Source organism: Hyperoodon ampullatus (assembly GCF_949752795.1).
Source record: "Hyperoodon ampullatus genome assembly, chromosome: 2".
Classification (NCBI taxonomy): Eukaryota; Metazoa; Chordata; class Mammalia; order Artiodactyla; family Ziphiidae; genus Hyperoodon; species Hyperoodon ampullatus.
The window spans coordinates 43,151,571-43,170,602 of NC_136915.1; the positions used below are offsets into that span (position 1 = coordinate 43,151,571).

The 19,032-nt window shown below is 35.9% G+C and overlaps 1 protein-coding gene across 2 annotated transcripts in view; it reads right to left on the bottom strand.

Moving 5' to 3' along the window:
• Positions 1–19,032, bottom strand: part of FAF1 (Fas associated factor 1) — a gene marked incomplete at its 5' end in the record, with an annotated part of 488,979 nt that overhangs the window by 241,027 nt on the left and 228,920 nt on the right. For both annotated transcript variants that reach the window (XM_079696859.1, XM_079696858.1), the window contains one exon: positions 825–930. In XM_079696859.1, the coding sequence (XP_079552985.1) occupies positions 825–930 (106 nt within the window). The remainder of the gene's footprint in view (positions 1–824; positions 931–19,032) is intronic.

Sequence of the window (19,032 nt, forward strand, 5' to 3'; positions counted from 1 at the left end):
TCCAAGAAAAAATTTATGAAATAATCTAAGATTAAACAAGATTAATTTTCTTTATAAAAACATGAGTGGACAATGACTGTTGTCTTCATAACTTACAAGGGGTAATGTGACATAATCATCATTTCACTGTCTCTAAACACAAGTCTTGTCACATAGCCTTACACATTTTCCCCCCCAAAGCAGATAAATTACTAGCTTTTAGGTGGGTGGGGCCACAGACAAGAAGTTACCTCTTCTCTCTTGGGGGAGGTTCTTTTTGAAACAGTGGCCCTGGTTGGTCACATTGATGAAAATATTTACACTATAAATAGATTCTTCTTAGATACTCTGAGCTAAATGACTGGGTTCCCTACAGCATCTCACGAATACTGCCCAAGGCTGGAATTCAACTGCTTAAGAAAAGCCTCCTTAATTCCTTTTGGAAATAGGCAGGATACACACTATAAATAATATATTTGAGAGCAACCTTTCAAATAAAGTATACGCATGTTCGAAAATGCATGCTGTCAATAATTTCCAAATTAATATTCTGAATAATTACTATAAAACTATGAAATATATAACAATGTGGTTTTTTTAAGCAGGGTTTTTAAAGTTGACTATTTTAAGAATTATCAAGAGCTTTCATTTACTACATCTATCCTTCTAGGTCAAGTCATTTAATGTATCTACAGTAATCACTGATGCTCAAGTTAATTAAAATTAAAAACCCAATAATGAAACATAAAGAGAGTTTCCAACCAGAACACATAAGCCCTCTTTAACAGGGTCAACATTAGCTATAATGAGCTACCTTTATTCGTTAGCTGTGAGACATAACTCACCTCTTGAATGGTACTGCTTCCTGAGAAGTTCAGATTGTACTCCCGCTGGACTTCTCGGTGGGTGATGATCAGCATGAAGTTTTGATTTAATGACTCCTGCAGGGCACTGAAAGGGCTGAAAGAGAAACAAGGAACTCTGAGATGAACAAGTTCTAGCTTGCTTTAGGTTAGCTGCAAAAACCCCAGGAGTACCATAACCTCCACACAGGCATGTCCGGGCCCAATGTTATCATCTTTTCAGCTCCTAAAGGCAAGAGAGCAAGCTGAGAACAACCAAGGGGAGCTAACCTGTTAACTCCTTCTCTACCAAGGTGTTTTTAAACTTCCGTTATAAATACTTTGCATACACAAGAATTTCGACAAGTCATGTGCTACTGTCTGCATATGTATTTTCTCCAAGAGAAGCAAATTTGTCAATTATATTAAATTCCAAATATGCTACTAAAATGTATACTCAAAAACTCTGGTTCAATTCCAAATGAAACAGCAGTTCTGGAAGAACAGAAATTTGAAACTATTCTTTATACTCATGAGTGTCATATAGGTATAGAAATACAGTTTCAGTAAAAATTGAGAAAGTATGGAAATCTACAGAACTTTAATTGCTATACCGAAATTCTTTCGAAATAATTGTGCTTTCACTTACAAGTCAGAAATACCGAGAATTCAGAAGTTGGAGAATTCAGAGCAATATTAAACTCTGTGCCAAAGTTCCAAAATGTAAGAAATGTGTCAGAAACATGAAGAATAAATGAATTTAGCCACATCAATTAAGAAAAATAGGCCATGGTTCTATTTGTTTATAACAGTATTAAAAAGCACCATCGTCAATGAAAATAAAAATCTGTCACCATTATGTACAAACAATCTGTATTGCTAGTCTCAAGTGTAGTGCTAGTCTCTCTTCCATGCTATGTTTTAGAAGCAAAAAAAATATACGGTTCTGGCCTTCATCACTCCTCCTTTGCCAATATGTAACTATGTGATAAATATACATGCAACATAAGATTAGAATTAGGCAGTTAATCTGTGTGTCCCAGTGTCGCCCATCGAGTTCACAGGTAAATTACAGATTCAAAATACCTAGGAAACACCTATATACAGCATGAAATATTATTGATCAAAGTCAAGGGAAATAATACCCCACTAAAATAGAGTTTCTTTAGGCAGGGACTTTTGTCTTTCATCCTTACCACTTAAGCATAATGCCTGGCACACTGCAGATAAATATTTATTTAATAATGAATAAACTGTAAATTTTCAGAAGGCAAGAGTCTTACTCATCTTTGTATTTTACACAGCAATGTTGCCTTCTGGAAAACTACCATGGGAATTAAGATTTTGATTCACTTATTTATCTACATTAACTGAATGCCTCGCATTATTCCAGATGCTAAGGAAACCAACCCAAATAATACACAGTTCCTGTCCATGAAAACCTTCACAATCTAATGAGGGTAGACAGACACGTAGACAGCCATAGTATAATGTAATAGATACAACTGAGAAATTGAAAAAAAATACAACGAAAACCAAGAAGGAAGTGCTTAACTTTGTCTCAGTGAGAGTGGGGAAAGGGTTAAGGGAAAGCTTCAGAGAATATAAATTGAAATATAAAGGATAAATAGGGCCTTAGAGTTTATTAATTGGAAGGGACTAAATTTTTGTTTTATTTGGGGAAGGGAGATGGGTGGCACTTCTTAGACTAGGAAATAAATGGAAGAACACAGCATGTTCATTTACTCAGTTAACATATATTTATTGAGCACATACCTATGTTTATGACACTGTTCCAGTTGCCAGGGACACAGTTATGAACAAAAAAAAAATGGTCCCTGCTTTCATGAAACTTATATTCTAGTAAAGGAAACAATACTCAAGTAAATGAATAAGTAACTTTAGAGAATGCTAAGTGCTATGAAGAAAATAAACAGTATTATAAAAGGTAGCAGAAGGGTGGGGGGAAGGAAATTATTTTCAACATAATAGTTGGGGAAAACATCTCTGAGGAAATGACATTTAAGTTGAGGTTAGTATAAGAAAGAGATAGCAGGAATCTGATCATGTAGGTCCTTGTAGACCACAGTAAAGAACTTGGTATTTATAGTAATTGCAAAGGAAAGCCACTGGAAGGTTTTACACTGGGAAATGGTTAAGATCTGACTTACATGTACATTTATACAACATTATTCTGGTTGCTCTGGCTACAGTACGAAAAGAGTCAAGGCAGGGCTAGTCCCAGCAAGAAGTGATGGTGGCTTACGCTAACTACAGAGGCAGAGAGTGAAGAGTTGTCAGGTTCAGATGTATTTTAGCGGTAGAAGCCAGACAACTTACTGATGGAATGTGAGAGAAAAACATAACTCCAAGGTGGTCAGAGCAAGTGGAGAGATGGAATTGCATTTAACAAGGAAAACTGGGTTAAGAACAAAGTTTGAGAGTGAAGTTATGTATATATCAAAGTTTAAAGTGCCTATTAGAGATCCAAAAAGAGATATCATGTATAGCTGTGTATAAGAGTTGAGGGTCAAGTAAGAGAGCTCGGAGCAGGAGAATCGACAGCACATACAGGAGCCTGCCCGCCCCCCCCCACCCCCTTATCTTCAGTTTCCATTTCTGCAATTTCAGTTACCTGCAGTTAACCAAAGTCTGAAAACATTAAATGGAAAATTACAAAAATAAACGATTCATAAGTTTTAAATTGCAGGCTGTTCTGAGTAGAGTGATGAAATCTCATGCCCTCTTGACCCATCCTACCTGGGCCATGAATCATCCCTATGTCCAGAATACCCTGCCCCTTAGTCACTTAACAGTTATCTTGGTTATCAGATAGACTATCATAGTGCTTGTATTCAAGCAAACCTTATTTTACTTAATAATAGCCCCAAAGCACAAGAGTAGTGATTCTGGCAATTCGGATATGCCAAAGAGGAGCCATAAAGTGCTTCCTTTAAGTGAAAAGGTGAAAGTTAAAAAAAAAATTGTACGCTGAGGTTGCTAAGACCAACAGTAAGAATTAATCTTCTACCAGTGAAACTGTGAAGAAGGAAAAAGAAGTCTGTGCTAGTTTTGCTGTCTCACCTCTACATGCAAAAGTTATGGCTACAGTGCGTGATAAGTGATTAAGATGGAAAAGGCATCATATTTGTGCAATAAGATATTTTGAGAAAGTCTGCATTCACATAACTTTTACAATAGTACATTGTTATAATTTTTCTATTATTAGTTATTGTTGTTCATCTCTTACTGTGCCTAAGTTATAAATTAAACTTTATCATAGGTATGTATGTACAGGCATACCTCATTATGTTGCACTCTGCTTTATTTCGCTTCACAGGCTGTGTATTTTTTACAAGTTGAAGGTTTGTGGCAACCCTGCACTGAGCAAGACTATTGGCATCATTTTTCCAACAGCATTATTTTTTAATTAAGGTATGTACATTGTTTTTTTTTTGGACATAACGCTATTGAACACTTAATAGGCTACAGTATAGTGCAAACATAAGTTTACATGCACTGGGAAACCAAAAATTCATGTGACTCATTTTATTACAATATTTGCTTTATCGCAGTGGTCTGGAATTGAATCCACAATATCTCTGGGGTGTATGCCTGTATAGGGAAAAATATACCACACGTAGAATATGGTACTCTCTGTGATTTCAGGCTTCCACTGGGGGTCTTGAAATGTATTCCCCATGGATAGGGGGACTACTACAGATAGTATATAGATTTTGTAGCCAAAAGAAATCACCTAGGCAAACAGTGCTCTCCTCCCAAATACTGCACAGCTTTCAGACTACCTCATGTCCTACCATTAGTATTATTATAGACTGCCTCTCCTCTGAATTCATGTATCATATCCCTTATTTAATACTTATTTATAGTGTTTTGTATGGTTTGCTTTGTTTCACGTGTGGAAGTCCTGAATTCAAGACTACAAGCCTTTTGAGAGTAAGTATCTTTATTATTCATCTGTATTTCCCTTGACACTTAGCATACTAAAAGGTGATTCAAGGCAATCCTATAAACACTTAAGGAATAGTTCTGCATATCTGGAACTCCATATAAAGAATTACTAATTCTCATTTTTTAAGCCTACCTTTGAAGTGCCATTTTACTCACAAAATTGTAGTTCAGAAAGGTTAAGTAATTTCCCAAGGTTATGCAGCTATAAAAAGATGGAAGCCAGTTTTTAAACTATATTTGATTCTATGTTCTTCAGCATCCTATCTCCCAAATGGCTAGGCTGCTTTAGGGATACAAAGATGAGTAAGACCCTGCCTGCTAGGAGTTCACAATTCATTCATTCTTTCTATAATTATTTGATTCTTATCTGTAATAATACAGGAATCAAAGATATAGTCACTGACCTCAAGACAGACTATTCTGAGAGTTAAAACAGATGTGAGGATTGTGGAGAAGAAAAAGAGTACTTTGAAGTACTATGAAGAAGAAAGGATAGTAAAGGAGGGTGGGAGGGAGGGAGACGCAAGAGGGAAGAGATATGGGGACATATGTATAACTGATTCACTTTGTTATAAAGCAGAAACTAACACACCATTGTAAAGCAATTATACTCCAATAAAGATGTAAAAAAAAAAGAATGGATAGTAATTTGACAAGTATATAATAGAGGTGATTTCAGACATAGACTAGTTTGAGCAGAGATGAGATTGGAGAATACAGGGAAGGGTGGAGAAAGCAATGAGGAAGAAGTATAAGGGGATGTAAAGAAGGGTTTCTGAAAGAGGAAACTTGAAAAACGTTAAAGACCAACATTATGGGGGCTTCAAATGCTGGGCTAAGGAGCTCAGAATTCCAGAAGTCTTGATTATTATATAGATAGATCCTCCTTTATCTTTACATATGAATCTATACAAATGCTTAATACCTTTAGTGCTTGCCTTTATGCAGTTCCTTAGATATGTTTCTTGATGTTGACTGGCAGACTTGTGCAATAACTTTGTAGAAAGGTTGGCCAGCACCAGCACTGACTGCCAAACTACGTTAGAAGAACACCAATTTAGTCTAGTTCTATAATTTCCCAGGAGCCCTGGGGAAGGGTAAGTTTGGCAAGAAAAAACATTTATGGCTTTAAACTCCTTGGGAGTCACAGAGTCAGATTTGAATTCCTGCTCCACTCCCCACTATTTGTTTGACCTTTGTCTCCCACCCCCACAATAATAATTCTTTCAATACTATTTATTTTGTGTCTACCATATACAGGCCCTTATTTTAGGCACTTAACTACTCTGTAAATTGTTTCCTCTTCAGAAAAAAGAAAATAACCTTTACCTGATAAAACTCTGAATATTAAATTTTACAAAGCCAAGTGGGAATTTTTATTACATGTAAGTTTTAAGGTGGTCTATTATTAAAAATAGAATACTTTTGAGGGGTACCCATACTATAAAATCTTACAATGACAGTAAAACATTAACTAAAGTGTCTATGGTGGTTTTGTGGCAGTTATTTTTCATGTTTTAGTTTCATTTCTCTGTAGGAGTTGATAGAGGGTAAAATCTTTTTATTTATTTATTTTTTATTTTATACTGGAGTATATTGATTAGCAATGTTGTGTTAGTTTCAGGTGTACAGCAAAGTGATTCAGTTATACATAGACATGTATCTATTCTTTTTCAAATTTTCCCATTTAGGTTGTGACAGTAGGTCCTCCTCGTTGGTTATCTATTTTAAATATAGCGGTGTGTACATGTCAATCCCAAACTCCCAATCTATCCCCCCTCACCCTCCTGGCAACCAAAAGTTTGTTATTTAAGTCTGTGAGTCTGTTTCTGTTTTGTAAATAAGTTCATTTGTATCATTCTTTTTTAGCTTCCACATATAAGCAATATCATATGATATTTGTCTTTCTCTGACTTATTTCACTTAGTATGATAATCTCCAGGTAAAACCATTTCTGATGCATGGAACATAACTGTACATTATGCCTAATGTTATCCAAGCTCACAGGGTTCTTTTTAACACAGATCTTTTTGGGGGTTGATATACCACATTCATGTTCCTTGTGAGAATGGTTTTTATCTGCAACCTCAGACTCCAGCCTGGTTCATTCACTTAGCCATTAATAATAATGGCTAGCCTTTAATGAGTGCTACTATGCATCAGGCATTAAGGGCTTTGGGTCAACTTTATGAAGTTTATTATTATCATTTTCTTGTTACAGATGAGGAAACTGATGTTAAGTTACTCACTTAATGTCACACACAAAATAAGTAGTAGTAACTCTTCTAAGGTCTAACTCTTATGATTTGTCCTCCAGATACTGGGGAAGAGGACCCAGTAAGATATTATTTCTGCCTTCGTTGAGTTTATTGAGGAATGCACAGACAAGCAAACCTACAACCCACATATGGTACCATTTGCTAAGAGCTCTAATATCACTTTTGCTAAGGTGGTATGGAAATACAGAGGAAGAATACCTAAATTAGACTAAGGAGGAGGCAAAGGCTGTAAAGGAACTTACTATGGTGATTTGCATAATTTTCAAAGACTTTATTGCTAAAATATTATCTATAGAAATTGATTCTAGCTGCTGCTTAGCAGAATATGTTGAGCCCTTAGTTGCTGCACCTAGGAGCAATTTTCTCCACAATAGTGTCTTCTAATAGTTGGTTAGGATAGTTAGCCACAGTTAATCCACCTTTTACCTTCAAAATGCAAAGTCATTCATGCTCCTTCAACTTTGACCTTCAGAATAGCTGAGGGTAATTACCAAAGTAGGTGGATGAGAAATAATACAAAACAGTATTTTGTTGCCCTTAATGGCATGTTTTCTCTTCAATAAGAGGGAGAAGGAAAGGTGTAAGCAAATGTAGAAATTTTTTAAAAGCAGTTGAATTTTAACTCAATGCAAGAAATGGATTTAATAGAACATCTATTCTCTCCTTACTGGTTTTTAATTTTTCATTCTCTATTATGATTTTACCTTCAGTTTGAATATTTGTATTTACCAACAACGAGATGGTTGTTTCTACAAATAGACAAGTCATTAAAACTTACCGTTGTTGTACCCTCAAATACAAACTGAAATTAATGTTTGAAATGTAATGAAAATCATATACATTGTCCCCAAGCTTTGAACTGGTGGTTATTTGCAAAAAACACAACACAGTGAATGTTAACATTTTAAAGCAATTAGTGGCAAAGTGCTAGACATTTTCACATATACCATCTCACAATTCTCCTAGCCAGTTTCTTAATTTTCAAGTTGGGGGAGGGACAGTGGGAGGCATGTGAGAGGGAACTACAAAAAGATAGATAGATAGATAGATAGATAGATAGATAGATAATCTACCTCCTTAAAATTTTCAGTAGTATAACTAAGCATTAATATCTAAGCCACCAACAATATTCTAGAAATAGTTTCAGCAGAACATCCCTTCTCTACTTTCTTTTCTGTCCACAAGTCTTGGACATTCATTCTGCTAATGAATGTCCACCTATGCCTGGGGGAATCCCATTCCAATTTAACTATGAGCATTTACCAGCAACAGAGAAGTTATCTGTAAAATATGTCTTATAGTGAGTAACAACTTCACTTTAATTCACTGACTTAGTTTAATACATTTTATATTGCCATCCAGTTTTTTTGGGGGGGGGGCGGGAAAGGACAGTATGGGGAAAATTAGTGTACAGCAAATTTTAACACAGGCCCCAATAAATAAACTTGAAGTTACAGACATTTTTTATACCTGAGAACATAAAAAGCCATAAATTATTGGCCTCCATATGTCAAGTACTGATGAAAGCAACAACATTAAGAAAATATATATAACAGCCTTTACTGTCTTGACTGCTTATTTCACATTGAGAGAGCACTTTAGTGATCCACTTACGCAGAAAGCACATGGATATTTTAATATGTATGACACAGTGATTTTTCAAGGTTAACTTAAGATTGCATTATGGTAGTGAAATGATCATTTGATCATCATGTAGCTATATAACTGTCATTAATTCCTGACTAAGAAGAGGAATGGTTTCCTCCTGACAAATAGCAGCAGGCCCATAGGGTAGAACAGTAAAAGGCAGGGTGTCTTGCATCAAGGATAATAACAGTAATTTTAAGGATTTCTTCTTCAGCAATTCCTTGAATCAAGAATTCCCTCTTAAATTTTCAGTGGGCAGAAGATTTGGCCAGGCTAAATCAGAGCCTTCCTATTAAAACAGTAACAGTTCTAGGGGAAGCATTCATTGTTATAAAGTATAAATCCATCAAGATTAAGCAACTAGACTAGGAAAAACAACACATTCAGACTTGGGTTTCAGGGCTGTTATGGATTGAACGTTTGTGTATCCCCTCAAATTCACATGCTGAAAGCCTAACCCTCAATGTGATGGTAGGGCCTTTGGAAGATGATTATGTTTATATGAAGTCATGAGGATGGGACTCCCATGATGGGATTACTGTTCTTATAAGAAGAAGAAGAGAGAACAGAGCTTGGGCTCTCCCTCTGTCAAGTGAGGACACTGTGAGAAGGCAGCCATCTATCTGCAAGCCAGGAAAAGGGCTCTCACCAGGAACCAAATCTGTCAGCATCTTGATCTTGGACTTTATAGCCTCAAGAACTGTGAGAAATAAATGTCTGTTGTTTAAGCCACCCAGTCTAGGGTATTTTGTTATAGCAGCCTGAGCTGACTAACATAAGGGCTTTTAAGAGTTCTGAATTCACAGCACTCAAAGTAAACAGATACCATCAATTCTGCACAAGCTTCTACTGAATGGCTATCTGTTTGTTAAATAGTATATACACATCCAAATTAAAATTCCACCCATTAAAATCCACTGTAGAAAACAATAAGTGTTTGTCAAAACTCATATAACTGGGGAATACTTAAGAACCCATTTATTATATGTAAATCATATCTCCACAAAAAAATTATAAGCCATAAAAAGTACCTGAACAATTGGATAACTACTATTTTGGCAGTTAAATGGGTCCCATATTTTTAACTTCAAAAATACAACACACTTTTTATCAACGTAAATGGAAACCATGGATTTTTTGCCATTGCTACTTAATAATACTATATGACCACTGACACAGCTGTTGTCCGTGAAATTAAATTTCTCAAATCAATGTTGTATATGTAGTTAAGATGAGTAAAATATTAACATCAATACAGATATCAAAAAATCTCCTATTTCATTCCTGCTGTGTGTGTATGCTTTCTTTTCTTGCACTGGATATTTTAAACAAATATCAATGTAAAATAACATGTTTAGAAGGTTCATTTCCAATAATTTTATTTTTTAAATATGACCTGATATTGAAGCCAAAAAAGTAATTTTTTCAAATTATTGTGACTTTTTCTTATAAAAATATAAATAATAACCTTAGAATGTGCTATTGAATTTTTCATTAATAATTTACAAATTATATCTTTCTAAAAGGCCCTACAAAATTTTGTCTCCTTTATCTCTTTGGGAATATTTTATTATCTACAATGATCTTTTTATCCTTTCAGATATATCAAGCTTTTAAATTAAAAAGCATGACACATGGCAATTTAAATTTCCATTCTAAACTTACAATCATATGAGCTCTTGTCAACAAAAGACCAAATTTACTATAATTATGGATTATTTACACTAAAACAAAATAAGAAATCAATATGTAAATGTAATGTTTGTAGTAGCTAATGCAGCCAGCAATGACAGATTAGGTTCAAACAGCAATCAGTTTGAAAATCTGGCACATATGTAAATGAGCTAGGGACTTGATGTTTACATTTGACTGTATTTCATTCAGGATTTTTAAATTGTCTCAGGAACAGCACAAAAATAAAATGTTAATCTTTCCACTACAAATATAACTTGAGCCCTCATCATAACTGAAATTAGGTTTTGCTCCTGTCCAGCTAAACTAACATATGATACTAATAATTCTGAGCTGCAGATTACATCATTCTTAATTAACACTCTGCTACAGTTGTTAACATCCTCCAAGACACCATGTTATCATCACCACAAGTTCTGTAACAATCTTAAAACCACGTTTAACAAAGGTTGGCCTCTTACTCTGCAGCTACTTTTAATTGCTTTATTTGCTGGCAATTAAATATGTCTATATAAACAAACATTCGGTTTCACATAATTCTTAACAACATTTTCATGAAGATTTCAAAGTTCAGGTGTCCTTATGTCTATAATTACTGTTTATCAATATAGAGATATACTGGATTCAGCAAAATGTACTAACCAAAGTATATAAAATTAATCAATGTGGTAATTAGCAGTGATAGTGATATATTGTGATCCATCAAGTAGTTCATAGCAAAACTGTCAAAACATAATTCTATTCATCTAGACAAACCACGAAGAAAGACAAAAAATTTACAGATACAATGATTTTTGTTTCATAAATTAGTGACCAAGTTTCCGACTGTCCATTAAATCAACCATAGAGAATACCTGCAGTTCTTTTTCGAAGTGTGATGTTAACAAGCTAATCTTAGTACTCACTGACCTATCAATAGGCAGTAAACTATATAAATGGGTTTGCTACATCAATCCAATTAGATGTGTTGTGATCTCCACCAACGCTTTAATTGGGGACAAGTTTCTTTCATCCAGAATGCATAACTATAGGGAAATGTCCTCTTCTTAAAATAAGCCACTTTTCAAGTAGCCCCTTATTAAGAAACACTTACCAATCCAATACTTCCTAATTTCACTTTTACAAAATCTAATAATAATGCTCACAAGAATTAAAGTTGAACAGTAATCACCATAATGTACTTGAAACACTGATTATATTAATTTATCCTTAAGAAATGATGAGTTACTTTAAGAATGATACAGCGAATTGTTATCAAATACTATACTATTTACAACACTGGTAAAACATTTTCACAGATGAATATCCTTTGTGAAAACAAACAAAAAAGAAGTTGTTTTGTAAAGCATTTTGGAAGAAAAAATTAACCAATCCTTTCAGAACATTTACTTGCATATGTAAAGTTTCTGTACCTCAGTTCCCCTAGTCATAAAATGCGACTAGATTAGATGATTGCTTTAAATCCTTCCAAAGATGATACCCTAGAGCTTTCTTCTAAGTCAGAGCTCTGATGGATATGACTCTTGCATTAAGGGAGAACACCAAAAATTGAAATAGCAGGATATAGACTAAAAAAAAGTGAAAAATATTATAAGGATTAACATCTGTGCAGAGATTGTGAGGTGTTGAGGAAACGGAAGTAGGATGAGAGCTACCTGAAAGCATCCTTAGAATGTCCTTGTAGTAAGTGAACCCCACAATTGTTCCATGATACTGTTCATTTATCTTTTTAGTTGGGATAATGGGGGGTGAACAAGTATCCTGAATGGCCTCAGTACAGGGTGGGAGAGATGGGAAAAAGAAAACAAAAAAGAAAAAAATAAACTGTTTGTATGGGTATCAATACACATACCACCCAGAGGGTGTCACCTCTTAGCTAAGACTGAGGCTAGAAGCACAGCTGGATACCTATTACCACAGCTAGTTATAAGAAGCAGAGATAGAAGAGGAATAGCTGTTTTTCCCTTAATTATACCAGGCTTAATGGATTTAGTGAAGTGCATATCCAACGTAGAAGGTTAGAAGAGACCTCAAGGATCATGAGAACAATGTTTCATTTGCTTTTCTTCAAGCTTCTGCCTCTGCTTACAGGGTGAATACTATTTCTGCCCATGCTGCTTCTCCTCACAAAGGAAGTGTTTTAACACTTGTAGCATTTTCTCCCCATTCTAAACCTGCCTCCTCCAGAGAAAAGAAGAGACTATTATAACTATTCACAAGGTCACCTGTACTAGGTTAGGTTTCACAGAAGGCAGGGACGAGAACAGCAGCTTCCTCTTCCATTTCCAATGCCGTAGTGCACTAAATTCCCTTCCACTTTTTATCCTCTGTGGTAAACACCCCTGGACAAGGTTTGCCATGAGCTCTCTAAGCTGTTTCCTGCTGTGACCAGGTTGGTGAGGCAGGTCTATTGCATCAGTCCTTAAGGCTCTGAAGACCCAGTCATAACTCTTTTTATAGGTCACTTGAGCATGTGGGTCCTAAGATTTAGATCTGGAGTGAAAGGTAAAAGACCTCACTTAGGACTCAAGTCTAAGCCACATGATCCATTTGGTGCTTGTCTGGCTACTAAAGCAGTTTCTTTTTCCAGTCATGGAGCCTCTTTATTTTCTGGTAGCATCTGAGGCCTGGAGCAGAGGAGTGACCTGCCCAAAGTCAAACAGTGATTCTATGGGAGAGCTGGGGCTAGAACTCAGATGGGGCTAGGACTCAGGTATCTTGACTCACTACTCCTCAATTTCCTTCCACAGTATCCATCAGAAAATATAATACCCTACTCTCACCTAATTCAAGGCTACTGTCACCTGCTTGCCCATCAACGGTTTTCCAAGGACAAAAAAAAAGGCCACATATTTTAACACCGGTGGTTTACTTAACTATCACAGGAGTCCCAATTAGAATTTACTAACTGAATTTACTAATTTGAATTTACTAATTGAATTTACTGAATTTACTAATGCTTGCACAAATAGCAACTAATTCAAAGTCAGAATTAAAAGCAACTTCACAACTCAGAGGCCACACAAGAGGACCATATGCTAGACTGCATGACCAGAGCTCAACAATACCCTCATAGAACTCATCGAAATATTAATGGGAACCATCCTCCCAGTATAAAAAGGTCAAAGTTCAAAAGAAAGACTCAATTACTACTTGTAAAAGGGACAGCTACACATAAGGGATACCTTATTTTCTGTCGCCCTGCCATAAAAATGAAGACAATCTATATAATTAAAATGGAGCTGGACATTTTTAGCACTTATTAGAATAAGACCAAAGCAAGTTGAAAAGACTGTCTTTTATTACCAAGACACCCATTCAGTCCTTTTCTAGCAAGGTGATCATTAGTAATACCAAATCCAAAAATACTAAACCTTCTCCATTTATATTTATACATGGCCTGAGGGCTTTGGCACTAGTTATATTTCCCTTGCCTAAAATACTATTCATTCTGCTCTTCACTTTAATGGTTCCTCAATCATTCATGTCTCAGTTGAAACAGTACCTCTTCTGAGAGGCCTTTCCTAACCGTACAACTTACAGTAGTCACCCAATTACTTCTTATCATGTCACTCTATTTCAGTTTTCTGCAAAGCACTTGTTATCATCTGATAATTTTTCTGGTATATCTTATTTGTAGTTTGTTGCCTGTCCCTCCACCCTACCCCCATGTCTACACATATTATATTGTAAACTCCATGAAAGCAGGTACCTTGTTGTCTCATTTCTCATTGTATCCCTAACACCTAGAACAAGGACCTAACACATTTTAAGATGGTACTCAATCTATATCTAGTAAATGAGTTAATAACTGACATCCTGCATGAATAAATGAGATGGACTCTCCATTTATCTGAAAAATACTTTATGATGAGTTTGACAAATAGCAAAACAGCCAATGGAGAGACTACACATGCATGGATAAAAAACTAAATCCCTCAATTTGTCATGAAACTTTTCATATTCATTACAACAAATGTTTATTAAGGGCCTCTATATAGATGGCACTCTCATGAACTGAGGGAGATGCTCAGTAAGAATGCTCTTGCTCTTTATAGCTCAGGATCTGGTTGGAGAGAGGACAGCCATATAAGAAATAAAACTAGGAAAACTAAGACTCAGAGAAGAAAGATGTTGCCTGAGGCCACAAAACCAGTGTAGGACAGTTATAGGATAAACAGTGTCTCACTATAAAGCCAGAGCTCCTTCCATCACTCCATACTTTGATGAGAAAAATGAAAAGGAACACTGGACAAAAAAGGCTAAACTCAGGTCAAGGAGTGGAGATTGCCTAGTTCATTACATTTATGGGACACTTGTAAGACCTTTGGCTCCCCAAGTATCTTATATCTGTTCTGCCTGGTGCTTGATATCCCTCCATTAGAACTTTACTTCTTACCTTTGGTCTCTCTTAGGAGGCAAACATCCTTAGGCATGTAGCACTTCACAGTATTCATTCCACAAATAGTTCTAAGTACCTACTATGTTTCAGGCCCTCTTTTAGCTGCTGAGGATACAACAGTGAACAAAAAAAAAAGTCGCTGATTTCTTACAGCTTTACATTGTGATGAGGGACACAGACAACAAATATGAATACATTACTAATATTACTAATATAATGCATTGTTGTGATAATGTAAGATAAAGGGAGAATGTATAACAGAGGGGCTTTTGTAGCCAGGGGAATCAAGAAAAGCCTATCTGAGGATGTAACATTCGAGTAGAGGCCTGAATAAAGTAAAGGAGTAAGCCAAGTTGATAAGTGATAGATCATTTCAGGCAGGGGAATAGCAAAGTGCAAATGTCCTGAAGTTGAAGCACACTTAGAATGTTTAAAGAAGAGCAGGGAGGCCAGTGTGGCTGGCAAGATACAAGCCAGAGATGAGAATGATAAAAGATGAAGTTAGAGAGAAAGTCAGGAACAAGATTATATAAGTCCTTTATATACCTTAGTAAGGAACCTGGATTTTATTCTAAGTGCAAAAATGCAAATGGAGGGGTTTGAGCAGGGGAGAGACATAATCAGGTTATGGTTTTTGGTCCATTTACATCTTAGACCATTTGAATGCTGGGAGAGGTGCCATTTGAAGTAGTGCAATAAGGACAGGGGAAAGAAGAGGTCATTAAATGGTAAGGCTGAGAGAAGGCAAAGAAAAGTTTACTGACTCATTTTTATTACCTATGGTTATAAGTGAGAATTACACACAATTTTTTCTTACATTATCTTTTTCTACTTTTGGTAACAAGATTACATGAACATTAACTTTTTTTAAAAATTAATTAATTAATTAATTAATTTTTGGCTGTGTTGGGTCTTCGTTTCTGTGCGAGGGCTTTCTCTAGTTGTGGCAAGCGGGGGCCACTCTTCATCACGGCACGCGGGCCTCTCACTATTGCGGCCTCTCTTGTTGCGGAGCACAGGCTCCAGACGCGCAGGCTCAGTAGTTGAGGCCTAGTTGCTCCGCGGCACGTGGGATCTTCCCAGACCAGGGCTCGAACCACTGTCCCCTGCATAGCACGCAGATTCTCAACCACTGCGCCACCAGGGAAGCCCTACATGAACATTATAAAATAAGATAGGTAGCAGTCTCACTGGGAAGAGTTTGTGTAAAATTTCTTTATGGAAATCCTCTGGGGTAGGGGAGGGGGAAGAAGTGGCATGTGAAATTTTTGACTACAAATTCAATTTCTTTGATGGCTATCACTTTTTTCAGGTTACCTATTTCTTGTATTCATTTTAGTACTCGATAGTTTATACAAAATTCTCCATTTCAACTAAATTTCAGATTTTAATAAGTCATAAAGATACTCTTATTTTATTACTATTCATGAATTTTTGTTTTAAAACAATTTAATTTATTAATTTATTTGTTTTGTATTAACTTATTTAATAATTATTTTATTAATCAAATAATCTCTTCTGAATCTGTAGTTAAGTCCCCTTTTTCATACCTAATATTTTTGTGCTTACCCTCGTTTTTTCTTGGGTTGATTTTTCAAGCAGTTATTACTTGTTGATTACTTCTATCATTAATTACTGCTTTTAAATCTTTCTTTCCTTCTATTTTCTTCAGACTTACTCTATTGTTATTTCTCTATTTTCTTAAGTTGAACACACATTGCAATTGTTTTCTATCTTTCTTTTTTTTGCGGTACGCGGGCCTCTCACTGTTGTGGCCTCTCCCGCTGCAGAGCACAGGCTCTGGATGCGCAGCTCAGCGGCCATGGCTCATGGGCCTAGCCACTCTGCGGCATGTGGGATCTTCCCGGACTGGGGCACGAACCCGTGTCCCCTGCATCGGCAGGCGGACTCTCAACCACTACACCACCAGGGAAGCCCTTCTAACTGTCTTATCTTCTAATTAGTGGACTTAATATTACAAATTTCCCTCTAAGTACCACTTTTGCTACATCCAAAGTTTTAGTATATAGCACTCTTATTTATGTTCACTTCTGAACAGCTAGTGGTTGCTATCATGATCTCATTTTTACCCATAAATTATTTTGAAGTAAATTATTTGTAGTATCCAAATATATGGAGAATCTCAGAGATACCTTTTTATTATTACTTTACTCCTAATTTTATTGCATAATGGCCAGAGAATGGGTCAGCATGATAGTGATTCTTTGATACTGGCTTTGTGTTCTAATACGTGGTCAATTTTCATAAGTATTCTATATGTGCTTAATTTGGTTATTCAAATAATATATAGCCTACAAAGATTTACTGCTTAATTCATTAGTTTCCATAAGACATTTGTATATAATTGTGGTTGAACTATTTCTCCTTGTAATTTTGTCAATTTTTTCTGATTTGTGCACACAAGTTTACAATTGCCATATCTTCTTGGTAAACTGTCCCTCAATATTATTTGCCTTAAATTCAATTTTATGTGATATTAATATTGCCACACTACATTATAAAAATTAATATTTGGCTTAAATATCATTTCTTATACCCTTTATTTTCTCTTTTCTGTGTCATTTCTTTAAGAGATATTTCTCTGATAAACAACATATAGCTGACTATTCTTTTTTCTTCTAGAAGCATGCATGTTATTTTTCTTTAGTGTTTATCCCCTTAAGTTATAACATTTATACCTAGATTTATATTTTTCTAATGTAGTCTAATTTAATCAGTAGCTCTAGCTTTCTTCAAACAAGAACCTAAACAAGCTCTCAATAACTACCCTCTCTCTGCCATCACCTAACCACTACCCCTAATTCAGTTTACCCATCTGCAAAATGTGACAAAGAACACCTATCTATGATTTATTGTGAGGATTTAATCAGATAATATATATAAAGGGCTTGGCAAAAAGCCTGTCTTCATAAATGATAACTGTTGTGTCACTATCACTTACCAAATACTTTTTCATATTTAACATCCTTATTCTTGTAACTATTACCTATCTTCTACTGCAGTATTATCTATAATTTACACTTTTCAACAACTATTACTTAACAGCACTGAAATCCAGAATCCAGAAATGTTCTCCATTTACTCCAATCTTCTATTCTTCTACCTTTTCTACTGTCTCTAAACCTGCCAGCTAACTTCAACACTTAAACCCTGGACTCCACCCTGCCTCCCTGCTATAGACTGAACTGCATCCCCCAACCCTAGAAATCTTATATTGAAGCCCTAACCCCCAATATGGCTGTATCTGTAAACAGTCTTTAGGAAGTAATTAAGATTAAATGAAGTCATAAGGGTGGGGCCCTAATCCAATAGGATTGGTGTCTTTATAAGAAGAGGAAGAGAGCTAAGAGGACTCCAGTACTTGCTTGCTCCCTGCCTCCTCTACTTCCCTTCCCCCACTTTCCTTCCCTCCCTCCTTCCCCCCATCCCCATCCCCCCATATGAGGATACAGTGAGAAGGCAGCTGTCTGCAAGCCAGGAAGAGAGCTCTCACTAGAAACCAAATCTCGCAGGAACCCTGATTGGGCTTTTCAGCCTCAAGAACTGTGAGAAATAAATGTCTACTGTTTGTCACCCAGTCTATGGTATTTTGTCATTGCAGCTTAAGTTAAGATACTCCCATACCCTTTTTGTCCACCAGCCCTTTTTGGTTTCACTTTTTCAAATTTTTCCTATTTGCTGTCTCTTCCTCCTCATAATTCTAATAATTCTTCAGTCTCTTGACCCTACTCCTCCCTCAACTTCTCTCTCCCTTCAGAGTTGAATTTTCTGAAAATAACAGTAACTCTAATCCCTCATTTCTCACTTATCCATTAAAGTCTACTACAACCTGGTTCTTATTCTCATCTTCCTACCAAAAATAATCTTAATAAATGCATTAATTACTTATATACCAAACGGATGACCTTTTAAATAATTATCATCCTACTTGGAATACACTGCAATATTTTGTAGCATTGTACATTTGAGACAAAATATATAGGCAGTAAGTAGTACATATTTTTTCAGGATTGTCTCAGTTCTAGACATGTGACTGAATTACATATGGGACACACACCAGTGAAAAGCTTCATTGGCAAGTAGGAAACAGGTGTTTATAAATAGAGACTTGTCATCTATGTATGTTTTTGGAAACTGAAGTATTGAGAGGAGATGTCAGGGAGAATGTACAGTAAGAGGGATTGCTGAAAACAGAACT